Below are 15,425 nucleotides of genomic sequence, written 5' to 3' on the forward strand. Positions count from 1 at the left end.
TCCGTTCCAGATTTTACCGCCATCAACAGGCATCATCCAGACAGTTTCAGACTGGTGAAGGCCAAGGGGCATCTGCCTGCAAGAGGAAATAACAAATATGCTCCATTCCCATGCCATAGAAGAGGTCCCCTTATCTTCACAGACCCAGGGCCATTACTCAAGAGACTTTCTGATACAAAAGAAAATGGGAAATTTCTGGCCTATTCTAGACCTCAGGAACCTGAACCAGTTTTATTCTTTCTGAAAAATTCAGAATGGTATGACTAGCCATTATCATCAAGGCAGTTCAACCAGGGGACTGGATGATTTCTATAGATCTCAAAGATGCCTACTTCCATCTTCCTATACACAAGGAATACAGAAAATATCTGATTCTCCATCAAAAACCGCCAATTCCAGTTCCACTTCCTTTTGGGATCTCCACAGCCCCCAGGGTATTCACTAAGGTTATGGCTGTGGTAACTGCACATCTCTGGGGCATGGGCATCCACGTCTATCCATACATAGACAACTGGCTGATAAGAGCTCCTCCCAGAGAAAAGGCTTTGGAACACAAAGACAAGGCAGTCCGCCTTTTTCAGGACTTGGGCTTACTGGTCAATGAAGAGAAGTCGTCCCTCACCCCAACACAGTCTCTGATCTTCTTGGAAGCACAGTTCAATACAATCTCAGGAAGACTTTACCTCACAGAAGAAAGAGCTGCTACAATCCGACACATCGCAAAACATTTCAAAATAGGAGCCAGAATAACAGCACATTCCTTTCAGCAGTTTTTGGGGCACATGGCAGCATCAGTCTTCCTAGTAAGAGACGCGGTGTTACATATGAGACACACACAGAGGAGCCTCCTTTCTTCTTGGAACCACACCCTGCCAGACTCCCATCAAGGTCTCCCCAGGGGCAGCCACAGAAGCCAGATGGTGGCAGCTTTCACCTCAGGTATGTATAGGGATGCCGCTATCTCCACATCCACCTACTCTCCGTCTATATACAGACGCCTGCCTGTTGGGGTGGGGAGCACACCTAGCAGACGCTCAGGTCCAGGGCACGTGGTCACCCAAAAAGAAATCTCGCCACCTAAATTATTTGGAGCTCTTAGCAATCTCCCTGACACTAAAGCACTTCACCCCAATATTGAAACAAAAAACAGTACTGATCCTCACAGACAACACCACAGCAGTAAAGTACATAAACCATCACAAGATCATGGGACCTCTGCACTCTAGCCATGAACATCTGGAACTGGTGCAGAACACAGGACATCTCTATAATTTATTTACCAGGACTCGACAACGGTGTGGCAGACCTACTCAGCAGGGTAATGGCATCCCACGAACGGAGGATTCGGTCAGACATCCTGGAGCGGGTATTCAACAAACTAGGTCACCCAAAAATAGACCTGTTTGCAACAGCAGAAAACACCCAGCTGCCACTCTTATGCTCCCGTGTTCATCAAGAGGCAGCAATGGCAGCAGACGGTCTGTCCATTTCATGGTCAAACAACCTGATGTACGCATACCCGCCCTTACCTCTAATCTCGGAGGTACTCAGGAAGGTGAGGAGACAGAGCCAGTCTCATATTTGTAGCCCCCTACTGGCCCAAGAGGTATTGGTTCTCGGAGATTCTACAACTAACCGAGACAGGATCCATGCACTTTCCACTAAACCCCAACCTGTTATCTCAGAACAGGGGGAGACTACTACACCACAATCCAGCACTTTTTCAACTTGCTGCTTGGCGATTGAACGGCAATAATTGACTGATAGGCTATCTGAACAAGTGGTAAACATTTTACATCCACCTTTCAGACCTGTACAGGTAAATGGAGGAAGTTTGTTTCCTGGTGCAAATCAAAATCCTTACCATTTAAACATTCCCATCTCGGAATTTCTATCTTACCTCCGCCACTTATTCCATAAGGGTCTCTCCCTGTCCTCTATGAAGGTACACTTTTCACAGCATTTTACCTGGCGGGATAATCACCAGGTGGGCTCCCATCCGTTAGTTACCAGGTTTATTAAGGGACTGAACCAACTAAAACCCCAGAGGAAACGTGTTATTCCACAATGGAGCCTCAGTCTGGTACTCAATAAGCTCTTGGGACCACCATTTGAGCCCATGGCAGCTTGTGACATGAAGTACCTGACAAGGAAAACGGCTTTCTTGATGGCAGTGACATCGGTAAGAAGGGTAAGCGAGCTCCAAGCACTGATTATTGACGCGCCATATTTTCAGTAAGGACAGGACTGTGTGCAGAACAAATCCTCAATTCTTACCAAAGGTGGTAACTGAATTCCATATAAATCAAACCACAACATTTCCAGATTTCTACCCAAAACAAATCAAGGGAAGAAGCTAGAAGCTAAAATTAAAATCTGTTTCGATTCAGGACATCTGCAGGGCTGCCACTTGGGCATTTTTCGATACTTTTATCAAACACTATAACTGCAATGCATCATTCTCTCAACCTAACTTTACTCGTTCTGTTTTATCTGTGGTTTCTTCTACTAGCATCTAACCTACCACCCTTCAGTCTACATTGGTATAGTTCACATAGTGTGGAGTTCATCAGACGAGGTAAGAATACAAAGATTACCTGTAATATGGTTTCTTCATTTGGATGATGAACTCTACACACCTATATCCCACCCTCCTGTCCCCCTTCTCTTTTCGTTACTATTTTTTCTTGTTTGGTTTACTTTGGTGAAATTTGGACAACCTGACTTGGATATGAGGTGGAGGTTTTATGGAGGAGGAGCACGTATTTGGCACCAATGATTATAAAAAGGATCTCTGGGAAAGAGATCTGGTTCTTTCTCCTGACCCAAGCGACATGGAGACCGGAAGTTCATGTTGTGTGGAGTTCATCATCCAATGAAGAAACCATATTCCAGGTAATCTTTGTATTGCACTAACAGGGTGGCCAGTCAGCCCTTCCACCATCCAGACCCTGAAGCAGCTGATTATCTCTTTTTACCTGTTAAACCTGGAGTGTGTGTTCCTGCTCGCTGCAGTGTGGATTCCACCTTCTGTCTGTAGGCCAGCAAGCAATACAAAAGAATCACCTACCTTTTCCATGCTGTATTGTTACACTAATCGGTTTACACCTCTTGGCTTGCACTGTATTTTCACAGTGTACTTTTAAAGGTAGCAGCCTTCTTAGATGTATGACAATATGGGTGCAGTACTGCACCTAATTATGCCGTTTTAAGGGTTGCTCAACAAAAAGCACAGACTAAAGGAAACTGTTAAGTCTGAAACATGTATATCAATTTAATTAAAACTCTAACATCTTTGGTTCTTTCAGACACCACAAGAAGGCACTCCGAGGAGTAGCTTTCCACAAGAGCTACCCTCTGTTTGCCTCTGCCTCTGATGATGGCACTGTCATCGTCTGCCACGGCACGGTGTACAAGTAAGTCTCTTCTGTCCCACAGCCCATTGTGCTAAAAAAACTACATTGGAAAGAAACCACCCCCTAATGTGCTACACCCTGCTCACAAAAGTGTTGTGTGCATACTGAAGAATTGCAAATGTAAGACTGATCCACAAAAAGGTAGACAAAACCGAACCAGGTAACTACAGACCAATAAGCCTGACTTCTATTATATGTAAACCTGTAATAAGATCCAAAATGGAAAATTACCTATATGGTAACAATATCCTGGGGGACAGTCAGCATGGTTTTAGGAAAGGGAGGTCGGGTCTAACTAACCTGCTTGATTTCTTTTGAGGATGCAACATCAATAATGGATAATTGCAAAGCATACTACATGGTTTATTTAGATTTACAGAAAGCTTTTGACAAAGTCCCACATAAAAGATTAATTCTCAAACTGAATGCAGTAGGGATTCAAGGAAATGCATGCACATGGATTAGGGAGTGGTTAACATGTAGAAAACAGAAAGTACTGATTAGAGGAGAAACCTCAAAATGGAGTGAGGTAACCAGTGGTGTACCACAGGGATCAGTATTAGGTCCTCTGCTATTCCTAATCTACATTTAATGACTTACATTTTTGTATAGTAAGCAAACGTATTAAATTTGCAGACGACACAAAAATAGGAGGAGTGGCAAACACTGTTGCAGCAGCAAAGGTCAAAATGATCTAGACAGCATTCAGAACTGGGCAGATGACAAATGACATTTAATATAGAAAAGTGTAAGGTACTGCACGCAAGCAATACAATGTGCATTAAAAATACTATATGGGAAATACTGAAATTGAAGAGGAATCTATGAAAAATATCTAGTTTATGATGTCTTCATCTAGACAATGTGGAGAAGCTATAAAAAAGCCAACAAAATGCTTGGATATATAGTGAAAAGTGTTGAATTTAAATCAAGGGAAGTAATGTTAAAACTTTACAATATATTAGTAAGACCTCATCTAGAATATTGTGTTAAGTTCTGGTCACCTCGCTACAAAAATGATATTGCTGCTCTAGAAAGAGTGCAAAGAAGAGCGACCAGAATTATTCCGGTTTTAAAAGGCATGTCATATGCAGACAGGCTAAAAGAATTGAATCTATTCAGTCTTGAACAAAGAAGACTATGCGGCAATCTGATTCAAGCATTCAGAATCCTAAAAGGTATAGACAATGTCGACCCTGGGGACTTTCTCGAGCTGAAAAAAGAAACAAGGACCAGGGGGTCACAAATGGAGATTAGATAAAGGGGCATTCAGAACAGAAAATAGGAGGCACTTCTTTACACAGAGAATTGTGGGAGTCTGAAACCAACTCCCCAATAATGTTGTTGAAGCTGACACCCTGGGATCCTTTAAGAAGCTGCTTGATGAGATTCTGGGATCAATTAGCTACTAACTAAACAAGCTAGATGGGCCGCATGGCCTCCTCCTCATTTGTAAACTTTCTTATGATGTTATGTTCTAATAGAGAACAGTGACTGTACTGAAAATAAAACAAAGCCTCGCTCCTCAGCCTGACTCTTTCTTTGTTTGTCCCTCTCGTTTGCAGTGACTTGCTGCAGAACCCTCTGATTGTCCCTGTGAAGGTATTGAAGGGTCATGAGATCACAAGGGATCTGGGAGTCCTGGACGTGGCATTCCACCCCACTCAGCCCTGGGTGTTCTCCTCCGGAGCCGATTCCACGATCCAGCTGTTCACCTGAACGGGGGGGGGGGGGGGGGGGGGGTTAGGGTTAGGGGGTAGAATACATGTGTCTTGCAGGGGTTCTTGGGTAGAATACATGTGTCTTGCAGGGGTTCTGGGGTAGAATACATGCGTCTTGCAGGGGTTCTGGGGTAGAATACATGCGTCTTGCAGGTGTTCTGGGGTAGAATACATGTGTCTTGCAGGGGTTCTTGGGTAGAATACATGTGTCTTGCAGGGGTTCTGGGGTAGAATACGTGCGTCTTGCAGGGGTTCTGGGGTAGAATACGTGTGTCTTGCAGGGGTTCTTGGGTAGAATACATGTGTCTTGCAGGGGTTCTGGGGTAGAATACGTGCGTCTTGCAGGGGTTCTGGGGTAGAATACATGTGTCTTGCAGGGGTTCTTGGGTAGAATACATGTGTCTTGCAGGGGTTCTGGGGTAGAATACATGTGTCTTGCAGGGGTTCTGGGGTAGAATACATGTGTCTTGCAGGGGTTCTGGGGTAGAATACATGTGTCTTGCAGGGGTTCTGTAGATTTGGCATCGGTGGAAACAACAAAGCTCTAGAGATTAAGGCTGAAGGAAATAAAGAATAATGTACCTTTCAATGGAGGTTTCATCAATAAGAAATTATTAAAGGTAAAATATGTAAGACAGTAGTCCACCAGAGAAACCAATGTTCTGTGACTTGAAGTATGTAAATGCATCTTTCTATTAAATCATGTCCTTATTGCACTTTTTTGTTTGTTTCATTTTTTGTGGTGGTATGCCAATTAAAATAACTGGTAACAATGCTTGATGCAAATGATGCTGTTGATTTTTCAAAAATGTTGTGTTACTGTAACACTACTTTCCTGAAGTGAGTTCTTGTATTTTTATTACCAGATAGTACAACATTGCTGCTATTACTGCTTGCATTTGCTGCGGTCCCTCTCTGAGAACCACAGGCCCTCACCACAACAGCTGGATGAGCTGTGCCTGGTTAACAAAAACCTACTCTGTGTGTCCAAGCTCAACGGACAGGCTGCAGGTAGAAACCAGGCTGCACTGGTAGCTGCAGGCAGGCAGCTTTGGCTTTCCCAGGCACGTGTCTGGCACTGACTGGGACAAAGCAGAGCTGTTGGACGCCCCGATCACTCCAAGGCATACGTTTGGTCCCACGGTGGACGATATGCTGCAGCGCTTTCATCACGCGGGAATCAAAGCAACCACCTCCAGTACGTAAACCAGCAGCCTCAAAGACTGGCAGCAGGGTTTTTCAACCCACGTTGAACTGCGACCGCCTATTGACTGTGTCCCACCACTGTCTGAAGGCACTCTTCATGGAAACAGCCGGCCTATCTATGCCTAGGTGTGTTGCTGGGCAGTGGCACCAGAAGGGAGGTTGTAACCACACATGCGTCCAGTTGTCATTCTTCCTTAAATGCACTTTACTTGCTCTTATCTGCCCCCTATTTTACTGCATTTAATCCTGTACTTTAGAGTACTGTAATCTGTCAAGTGTTATTTAATCTGTAGTATTTTGTATTATATTCTGATGTAACTATCACTGACACTGTTATCTGCTCCGTTACTGAATCGTATTTTGTCATACTTGTACTTGCTAGAACCAAAGTCATTGTATTTATCTTGCTCTTAATTGTATTATTACTTGTACTGTGATTCTTGAAATGCAATTTTGTTTACGACTGTAAATCGCCCTGGACAAGGGCGTCTGCTAAGAAATAAATAATAATAAATAATAATAATTATCATAACCCTGGTTCCCTGAAATAGGAATGTTACCCATTAACCTTCAATGTCGCTTTGTTCACTCCAGTGCAGCAGGCCTGTAGAGAAAATGGCGTTGAGCCTTATGTGTCACTCATATTTATCTCCTGGGGGCGGAGACGATGTCCGACGCATACAGAGCTCTTAAAGTAGCAGCTGTGATATAAGTGCTCAGGTAATTTGGGCTGTAAGAGATATATCCCATCCAGTAATGGTTACATTTCTATTTCAGGGAACCAGGGTTATGATAATAACCTAACGTTTTACACGATGGATTAACACAAAAGTGCTATCAGTGCATTGAACAAGATCTCTGTTTTTATTTAGTATGTCAGTGTGAGGTAGTATGGTCATGTGACATTACCAGAGGTAAAAGGTTACGTAGTCATGTTTTAGCTATTTTTGGACCATTTGCATTGAAATGGCTCAAATATGTCTTCCACCTGAGCTACAAGAAGGTTCATAATAATCTTCAGATTGTGTTTTCCAAACAGATTTGATCTATCTTATTGTTTAGGTTTTGGCAAGGCGTCAGATGTCACTTTTTGAACATTCTGTGAAAATGTCAACCCACTAAACATTACTTTTGTATTTAGTGAGGTCCACGTGGTATTTGATTGATTTATTGATCTATTTTTTATATTAGGCTTGTATTGAAACAGTAGTTGAAAAGCCGTCCTGGATAAAGCCTGCCATGTAGTTTGTTTTGTAGTTGGAAGCTTGTTGGTCTCTGCTGGGACTCCACAAGGAAGGGCTACATTGGCTGTGCTCTCCCATGGGCTACATTGGCTGTGCTCTCCCATGGGCTACATTGGCTGTGCTCTCCCATGGGCTACATTGGCTGTGCTCTCCCATGGGCTACATTGGCTGTGCTCTCCCATGGGCTACATTGGCTGTGCTCTCCCATGGGCTACATTGGCTGTGCTCTCCCATGGGCTACATTGGCTGTGCTGTCCCATGGGCTACATTGGCTGTGCTGTCCCATGGGCTACATTGGCTGTGCTCTCCCATGGGCTACATTGGCTGTGCTGTCCCATGGGCTACATTGGCTCTGCTCTCCCATGGGCTACATTGGCTCTGCTTTCCCATGGGCTACATTGGCTGTGCTGTCCCATGGGCTACAGAAGGAGCAGCAGGTTAATCATTATGTTACACTCTGGTACACTCAGCTGTACTTTGAGAGAACACCAACTAGCAACCAGTCTACCTAATAATGTATACAGCCAGGAGGTGAGCATATGACGACTTAGCTAAAATGACCACACTGAAATCATTAAATACTGTGGAAGGGACTTTAATGCTAGACACATCATTACTGACACTGCAGTCTTCTGATGCTGTGCAACTCAAACACTGAGCGAGTCAGAGCTGAACACACACATTACTGATGCTGCAAGAGCTCCTATTTTCCTAACACTTGGTGTTCTGTTAACTGTCTTCATTTAATTTTTTCTCTCTAAATATAGACCGCAGTTAAAAGCAGATTTTTTTCATTTTACATCTGGAAGATTATACAGTATTTCTAAACCCACCAAAACCCCAAGATCAAAAGTCCTCCAATTTTTACATTTCATTATTATTATTTTTTTAAATAAAGGATGTATTTATAATTTACTGCAGTTTTAATACCAGTTATCCTGGCATGCTGTAGATCCACTGGATAAAAGTGGTTTATATAACTGGTTAATCTGGAGTGCAACGGGATTGCTCTTTATTGATCTATGCGAATACGGAGGTGGCCAAACCGTGGCTCGAGAGCAGTTAATCTTTTTGTAAACCTTCGCTTTAGTCTTTTCAAATAACAAAGAATAATTAAAACAGAGGTCAGAGAACCATTGGCAAACTCCAATCACAACATGGTCTCATGGTGCTTTTTAAAACCTCAAAAGCAATGACTAAAGCTAAGATTTACAATTTTAAAAGGCAAACTATGAAGGATTGAAACAGAGACTAACAGAAGTAGATTGGAGTAAAATAGAGAAAACATCCACAGAGAAAGGATGGCTATTTTTCAAAAATGTACCAGAGGCACAAAACTATTATTATTATTATTATTATTATTATTATTATTATTATTATTATAATTATTATTATTTGTTTATTTAGCAGACGCCTTTATCCAAAGCGACTTACAGAGACTAGGGTGTGTGAACTATGCATCAGCTGCAGAGTCACTTACAATTACGTCTCACCCGAAAGACGGAGCACAAGGAGGTTAAGCGACTTGCTCAGGGTCACACAGTGAGTCAGTGGCTGAGGTGGGATTTGAACCGGGGACCTCCTGGTTACAAGCCCAAAAGTAGACAAATGAAAATCTAAAATAAAGTGGTTTAATAGATCAATGAAAAAAAACATATTTAGAGAAAAAAAAGCACTTTTACAGAGTGTTTAAAAGGGACCAAGAACAAAGTACACAGAAAGAGTACTTGGAACAGCAAACTCAAATCAAAAAGGAAGTTAGAAAGGCCAAGAGAGAGATAGAAATCAACACTGCTAAGGGGGCTAAAACCAATTCCAAAAAGTTTGTCCAATTTTATAACAGCAAAAGAACATTCAAGGAGGAAGTAAAATGTCTAAGAGATACAAATGGCAAAATCATAGATGAAGAGAAAAAAACAGCAAATATACTTTTCACAAGTTTTTACCAAAAAGGATATGGGCAACATGCCCTACATGTCGACCTGTTCCTATGCAGTTAATCTGACCCCAATTGGGAGGATCTCATCCTGGGCTGGATGAGATCCTCCCAATCGGGGTCGGATTAACGCATAGGCAAACTAGGCATGTACCGAGGGCCCGATAACAGTTATGCTTTTTTTTTTTTTAATATATACAGATTTGTGCCTAAACTGGAAAGAACTTCACTCACTGACATTCAAACCGAGGCATGTGTTCCAAAATCAAATAGTTCTGACATGTGTTACGCAGATTTCTGTACCCAATAGAAATCTTTTTTTTTTTTTTAATTTAGTAGTTGCCAATTAGTTTTTTTTGTTGTTTTCTCCCCAATTTTATAGGGTCCAATTATTTTTGTTTGATTTAGCTCACCGCTGCCACCCCCGCGTTGACTCTGGAGCAGCAAAGACGAGCACACACTGTCCTCCGAAGCATGTGCAGTCAGCCGACCACTTTTTTTCACACTGCAGACTCACCATACAGCCACCCAGAGCTACAGCATCGGAGGACAATGCAGCTTACAGGCAAGCCCACAGGCACCTGGCCAGACTACAGGGGTCGCTGGTACGCGGTGAGCCGAGGACACCCTGGCCGACCAAACCCTCCCTCCCCCTGGGTGGCGCTCGGCCAATTGTGCGCCGCCCCCTGGGAGCTCCCGTCCTCGGTCAGCAAAAGAATAGCCTGGACTCGAACCGACGAAGTCTGGACTATAGTGAGTGCTTTTACTGTATGCGCCACTTGGGAGACCCCCACATGATTCCTTGCCTGTGCAGATGCAGTTTTTCAAAGACTGGTGGACATGCACGCGCAATATTTCTGTGCCCGAGCCCCGCTGTGTTCTCAAGCACTGCCATTGAGTACTGTTACAGCTTGTATATAAGAATATAAGAAAAACATAAGAAAGTTTACAAACGAGAGGAGGCCATTCAGCCCATCTTGCTCTTTTGGTTGTTAGTAGCTTATTGATCCCAGAATCTCATCAAGCAGCTTCCTGAAGGATCTCAGGGTGTCAGCTTCAACAACATTACTGGGGAGTTGGTTCCAGACCCTCACAATTCTCTGTGTAAAAAAGTGCCTCCTATTTTCTGTTGTGAATGCCCCTTTAAATAATCTCCATTTGTGACCCCTGGTCTTTGTTTCTTTTTTCAGGTCAAAAAAGTCCCCTGGGTTGACATTGTCTTTACCTTTTAGGATTTTGAATGTTTCAATCAGATCGCCGCGTAGTCTTCTTTGTTCAAGACTGAATAGATTCAATTCTTTTAGACTGTCTGCATACGACATGCCTTTTAAACCCAGGATAATTCTGGTTGCTCTTCTTTGCACTCTTTCTAGAGCAGCAATATCCTTTTTGTAACGAGGTGACCAGAACTGAACACAATATTCTAGGTGAGGTCTTACTAATGCATTGTAAAGTTTTAACATTACTTCCCTTGATTTAAATTCAACACTTCTCACAATATATCCAAGCATCTTGTTGGCCTTTTTTATAGCTTCCCCACATTGTCTAGATGAAGACATTTCTGAGTCCACATAAACTCCTAGGTCTTTTTCATAGTTCCCTTCTTCAGTTTCACTATCTCCCATATGATATTTATAATGCACATTTTTTTTTGCCTGCATGCAATACAGAGGTGTGTGTGTGTGTATGTATGTATATTTGTATGTATATGTATGTGTGGCTGTTGGTTCATAGGTAAAACCACTCACTATTTTTGTATTTTCTTACCAAAAATGATCATTTAGAAATCATCTCTAATTTGTGCAGTTTTCTGTCCCGTCTCTGTTCCGCTCTGAATGGCTAGGTGTCGCTGTCAGTCAACTCAGTGGTCTGTTTGTACTGTGGTTTCACTGTCACTGTCATTTCACCCTGTTCAGACATATCTCATTGCCTGAAGCAGCGATAGAATTCTCTCATTCGTTTAAATGCCTGTCAATCATCAGACCGGCACCGACTACGCACTTTCATTTGCCAGCTACAGTGTCTGTCATTTAATGCGCCGACTTTGAAATTGGCGGGTAAGGTGTAGGTAAGCTTTTGATATATATACGGTGACAGTTACTTGTTAGATTTAAAAATGTGGTGCAAGCGAAAAAAATAGGAGATGAAGAAAATGTCCTGGTGTGTAAAGTGGTATGAAACTTCAAAGCAGAAGTCACTGCGAAGGCAAACAGAATGGTTGAACAAATGTAATCACAACAAGGTCATAACAATATGAAGGATAGCACTCAGAAACTATCTTAAAAAATGGAAGCTTGCTTGGTGAAAATGCAGGAGAAAACAAGAATCCGATGCTGGTTTCCCTAATGATTTAATGCGTAGTCTGTGTTTTGAAGCGATTCTGCTCAATGCTACTAATTGAGGGAGGTGTCGTGGAAACATGGTATCTGTGAGAGGGGGGGAGCTCAGACTCTGAATAAGTGCAAGTTAATTCTGTTCAACTATCTGTTATGATCAAGTGAATGTATTGTTTTTACTAGTAAATGTATGCTATAAATGTCTGTGTAATAAACGTTTATATGCTGCATTTTCTGTGGTTTATTTGAGACATTGTTTTTAATTGTGTAGGATCTTTATCTATTCAAGGCATAGCTCCGCATTGACCAAATGTCATTTCAATTTGAATGTTGTTCTATTAGAATGTTGGTGACCATGGTTTTGTTGCATGTTGAATAATAAAGCGGTTTTGCAATTACATAAACAGTATGGTTTTTTTTGGTTTTTTTTTAAGGCATAAAGGTTGGTTTCACCCATTCTCTGCTTGAATTGAAAAATAAAGATCGAAAAAAACAGTAAATTCTTCAAAAAAATAAACGTCGATATTAGTTGTTGATTTGGCAAAAAATAAAAATCGAATAGTAGCAAGCCTAATTATATGTAAACTTATGTAAACTATAATAAGATCCAAAATGGAAAACTACCTATATGGTAACAGTATCCTGGGAGACAGCATGGTTTTAGGAAAGGGAGATCGTGTCTAACTAACCTGCTTGACTTTAATCAGTAGAGTACCACAGGGATCGGTATTAGGTCCTCTGCTATTCCTAATCTACATTTAATGACTTACATTTTTGTATAGTAAGCAAACTTGTTAAATTTGCTGACGGTACAAAAATAGGAGGAGTGGCAAACACTGTTGCAGCAGCAAAGGTCATTCAAAGTGATATAGACAGCATTCACGACTGGGCAGACACATGGCAAATGACATTTAATAGAGAAAAGTGTAATGTACTGCATGCAGGCAATAAAACTGCATTATAAATATCATATGGGAGATACTAAAATTGAAGAAGGAATCTATGAAAAAGACCTAGGAGTTTATGTTGACTCAGAAATGTCTTCATCTAGACAATGTGGGGAAGCTATAAAAAGGCCAACAAAATGCTCGGATATATTGTGAAAAGTGTTGAATTTAAATGAAGGGAAGTAATGTTAAAACTTTACAATGCATTAGTAAGACCTCATCTAGAATATTGTGTTCAGTTCTGGTCACCTCGCCTCAAAAAGGATATTGCTGCTCTAGAAAGAGTGCAAAGAAGAGCGACCAGAATTATTCCGGGTTTAAAAGACATGTCATATGCAGACAGGCTAAAATAATTGAATCTGTTCAGTCTTGAACAAAGAAGACTACGCGGCGATCTGATTCAAGCATTAAAAATTCTAAAAGCTATTGACAGTGTCGACCCAAGAGACTTTTTCAACCAGAAAAAAGAAAGAAGGACCAGGGGTCACAAATGTTTCTCTTGTGGCTCTCTGGTCTGTTTCTCTTATGGCTCTCCGGTCTGTTTCTCTTACGGCTCACGGCTCACCGGTCTGTTTCTCTTACGGCTCACCGGTCTGTTTCTCTTACTGCTCGCGACTCACCGGTCTGTTTCTCTTACGGCTCTCCGGTCTGTTTCTCTTACGGCTCACAGCTCACCGGTCTGTTTCTCTTACTGCTCGCGACTCACCGGTCTGTTTCTCTTACGGCTCGGGGCTCACCGGTCTGTTTATTTTACGGCGCTCCGGTCTGTTTCTCTTACGGCTCGCGGCTCTCCGGTCTGTTTCTCTTATGGCTCGCGGCTCACCGGTCTGTTTCTTTTACGGCTCTCCGGTCTGTTTCTCTTATGGCTCGGGGCTCACCGGTCTGTTTATTTTACGGCTCTCCGGTCTGTTTCTCTTACGGCTCGCGGCTCTCCGGTCTGTTTCTCTTATGGCTCGCGGCTCACCGGTCTGTTTCTTTTACGGCTCTCCGGTCTGTTTCTCTTATGGCTCGCGGCTCACCGGTCTGTTTATTTTACGGCTCTCCGGTCTGTTTCTCTTACGGCTCGCGACTCACCGGTCTGTTTCTCTTACGGCTCGCAACTCACCGGTCTGTTTCTCTTACGACTCGGGGCTCACCGGTCTGTTTCTCTTACGACTCGGGGCTCACCGGTCTGTTTACTTTGCGGCTCACTGATCTGTTTCTCTTATGGCTCGGGGCTCACCGGTCTGTTTATTTTACGGCTCTCCGGTCTGTTTCTTTTACGGCTCGCGACTCACCGGTCTGTTTCTCTTACGACTCGGGGCTCACCGGTCTGTTTACTTTGCGGCTCACTGATCTGTTTCTCTTATGGCTCGGGGCTCACCGGTCTGTTTATTTTACGGCTCTCCGGTCTGTTTCTCTTATGGCTCGCGACTCACCGTTCTGTTTATCTTACGGCTCGCAACTCACCGGTCTGTTTCTCTTACGACTCGGGGCTCACCGGTCTGTTTACTTTGCGGCTCACTGATCTGTTTCTCTTATGGCTCGGGGCTCACCGGTCTGTTTATTTTACGGCTCACCGGTCTGTTTCTCTTACGGCTCGCGACTCACCGGTCTGTTTCTCTTACGGCTCGCAACTCACCGGTCTGTTTCTCTTACAGCTCACCGGTCTGTTTCTCTTACAGCTCGCGGCTCACTGGTCTGTTTCTCTTACGGCTCGTGGCTCACTGGTCTGTTTCTCTTACGGCTCACCGGTCTGTTTCTCTTACAGCTCGCGGCTCACCGGTCTGTTTCTCTTACGGCTCACCGGTCTGTTTCTCTTACAGCTCACCAGTCTGTTTCTCTTACAGCTCGCGGCTCACCGGTCTGTTTCTCTTATGGCTCACCGGTCTGTTTCTCTTACGGCTCACCGGTCTGTTTCTCTTACAGCTCGCGGCTCACCGGTCTTTCTCTTACGGCTCACCGGTCTGTTTCTCTTATGGCTCGCGGCTCACCGGTCTGTTTCTCTTACGGCTCGCGGCTCACCAGTCTGTTTCTCTTATGGCTCACCGGTCTGTTTCTCTTACGGCTCGCGACTCACCGGTCTGTTTCTCTTACGGCTCGCAACTCACCGGTCTGTTTCTCTTACAGCTCACCGGTCTGTTTCTCTTACAGCTCGCGGCTCACTGGTCTGTTTCTCTTACGGCTCGTGGCTCACTGGTCTGTTTCTCTTACGGCTCACCGGTCTGTTTCTCTTACAGCTCGCGGCTCACCGGTCTGTTTCTCTTACGGCTCACCGGTCTGTTTCTCTTACAGCTCACCAGTCTGTTTCTCTTACAGCTCGCGGCTCACCGGTCTGTTTCTCTTATGGCTCACCGGTCTGTTTCTCTTACGGCTCACCGGTCTGTTTCTCTTACAGCTCGCGGCTCACCGGTCTTTCTCTTACGGCTCACCGGTCTGTTTCTCTTATGGCTCGCGGCTCACCGGTCTGTTTCTCTTACGGCTCGCGGCTCACCAGTCTGTTTCTCTTATGGCTCACCGGTCTGTTTCTCTTACGGCTCACTGGTCTGTTTCTCTTACGGCTCACTGGTCTGTTTCTCTTACAGCTCGCGGCTCACTGGTCTGTTTCTCTTATGGCTCACCGGTCTGTTTCTCTTACGG

At 43.5% G+C, this 15,425-nt stretch overlaps 1 protein-coding gene across 5 annotated transcripts in view; it reads left to right on the forward strand.

The window, feature by feature from the left end:
* The window catches only part of LOC117400617 (ribosome biogenesis protein bop1-like), a 112,164-nt gene extending 107,010 nt beyond the window's left edge, over window positions 1-5,154 (forward strand). For all 5 annotated transcript variants that reach the window (XM_059021220.1, XM_059021224.1, XM_059021222.1 and 2 more), the window contains 2 exons: window positions 3,309-3,416; window positions 4,982-5,154. In XM_059021220.1, coding sequence (XP_058877203.1) covers window positions 3,309-3,416; window positions 4,982-5,135 — 262 coding nt within the window. In that variant the 3' untranslated portion in view covers window positions 5,136-5,154. The remainder of the gene's footprint in view (window positions 1-3,308; window positions 3,417-4,981) is intronic.
* Window positions 5,155-15,425: the final 10,271 nt, after the last annotated feature.

This window comes from Acipenser ruthenus, chromosome 4, assembly GCF_902713425.1.
Source record: "Acipenser ruthenus chromosome 4, fAciRut3.2 maternal haplotype, whole genome shotgun sequence".
NCBI classification, from domain to species: domain Eukaryota; kingdom Metazoa; phylum Chordata; class Actinopteri; order Acipenseriformes; family Acipenseridae; genus Acipenser; species Acipenser ruthenus.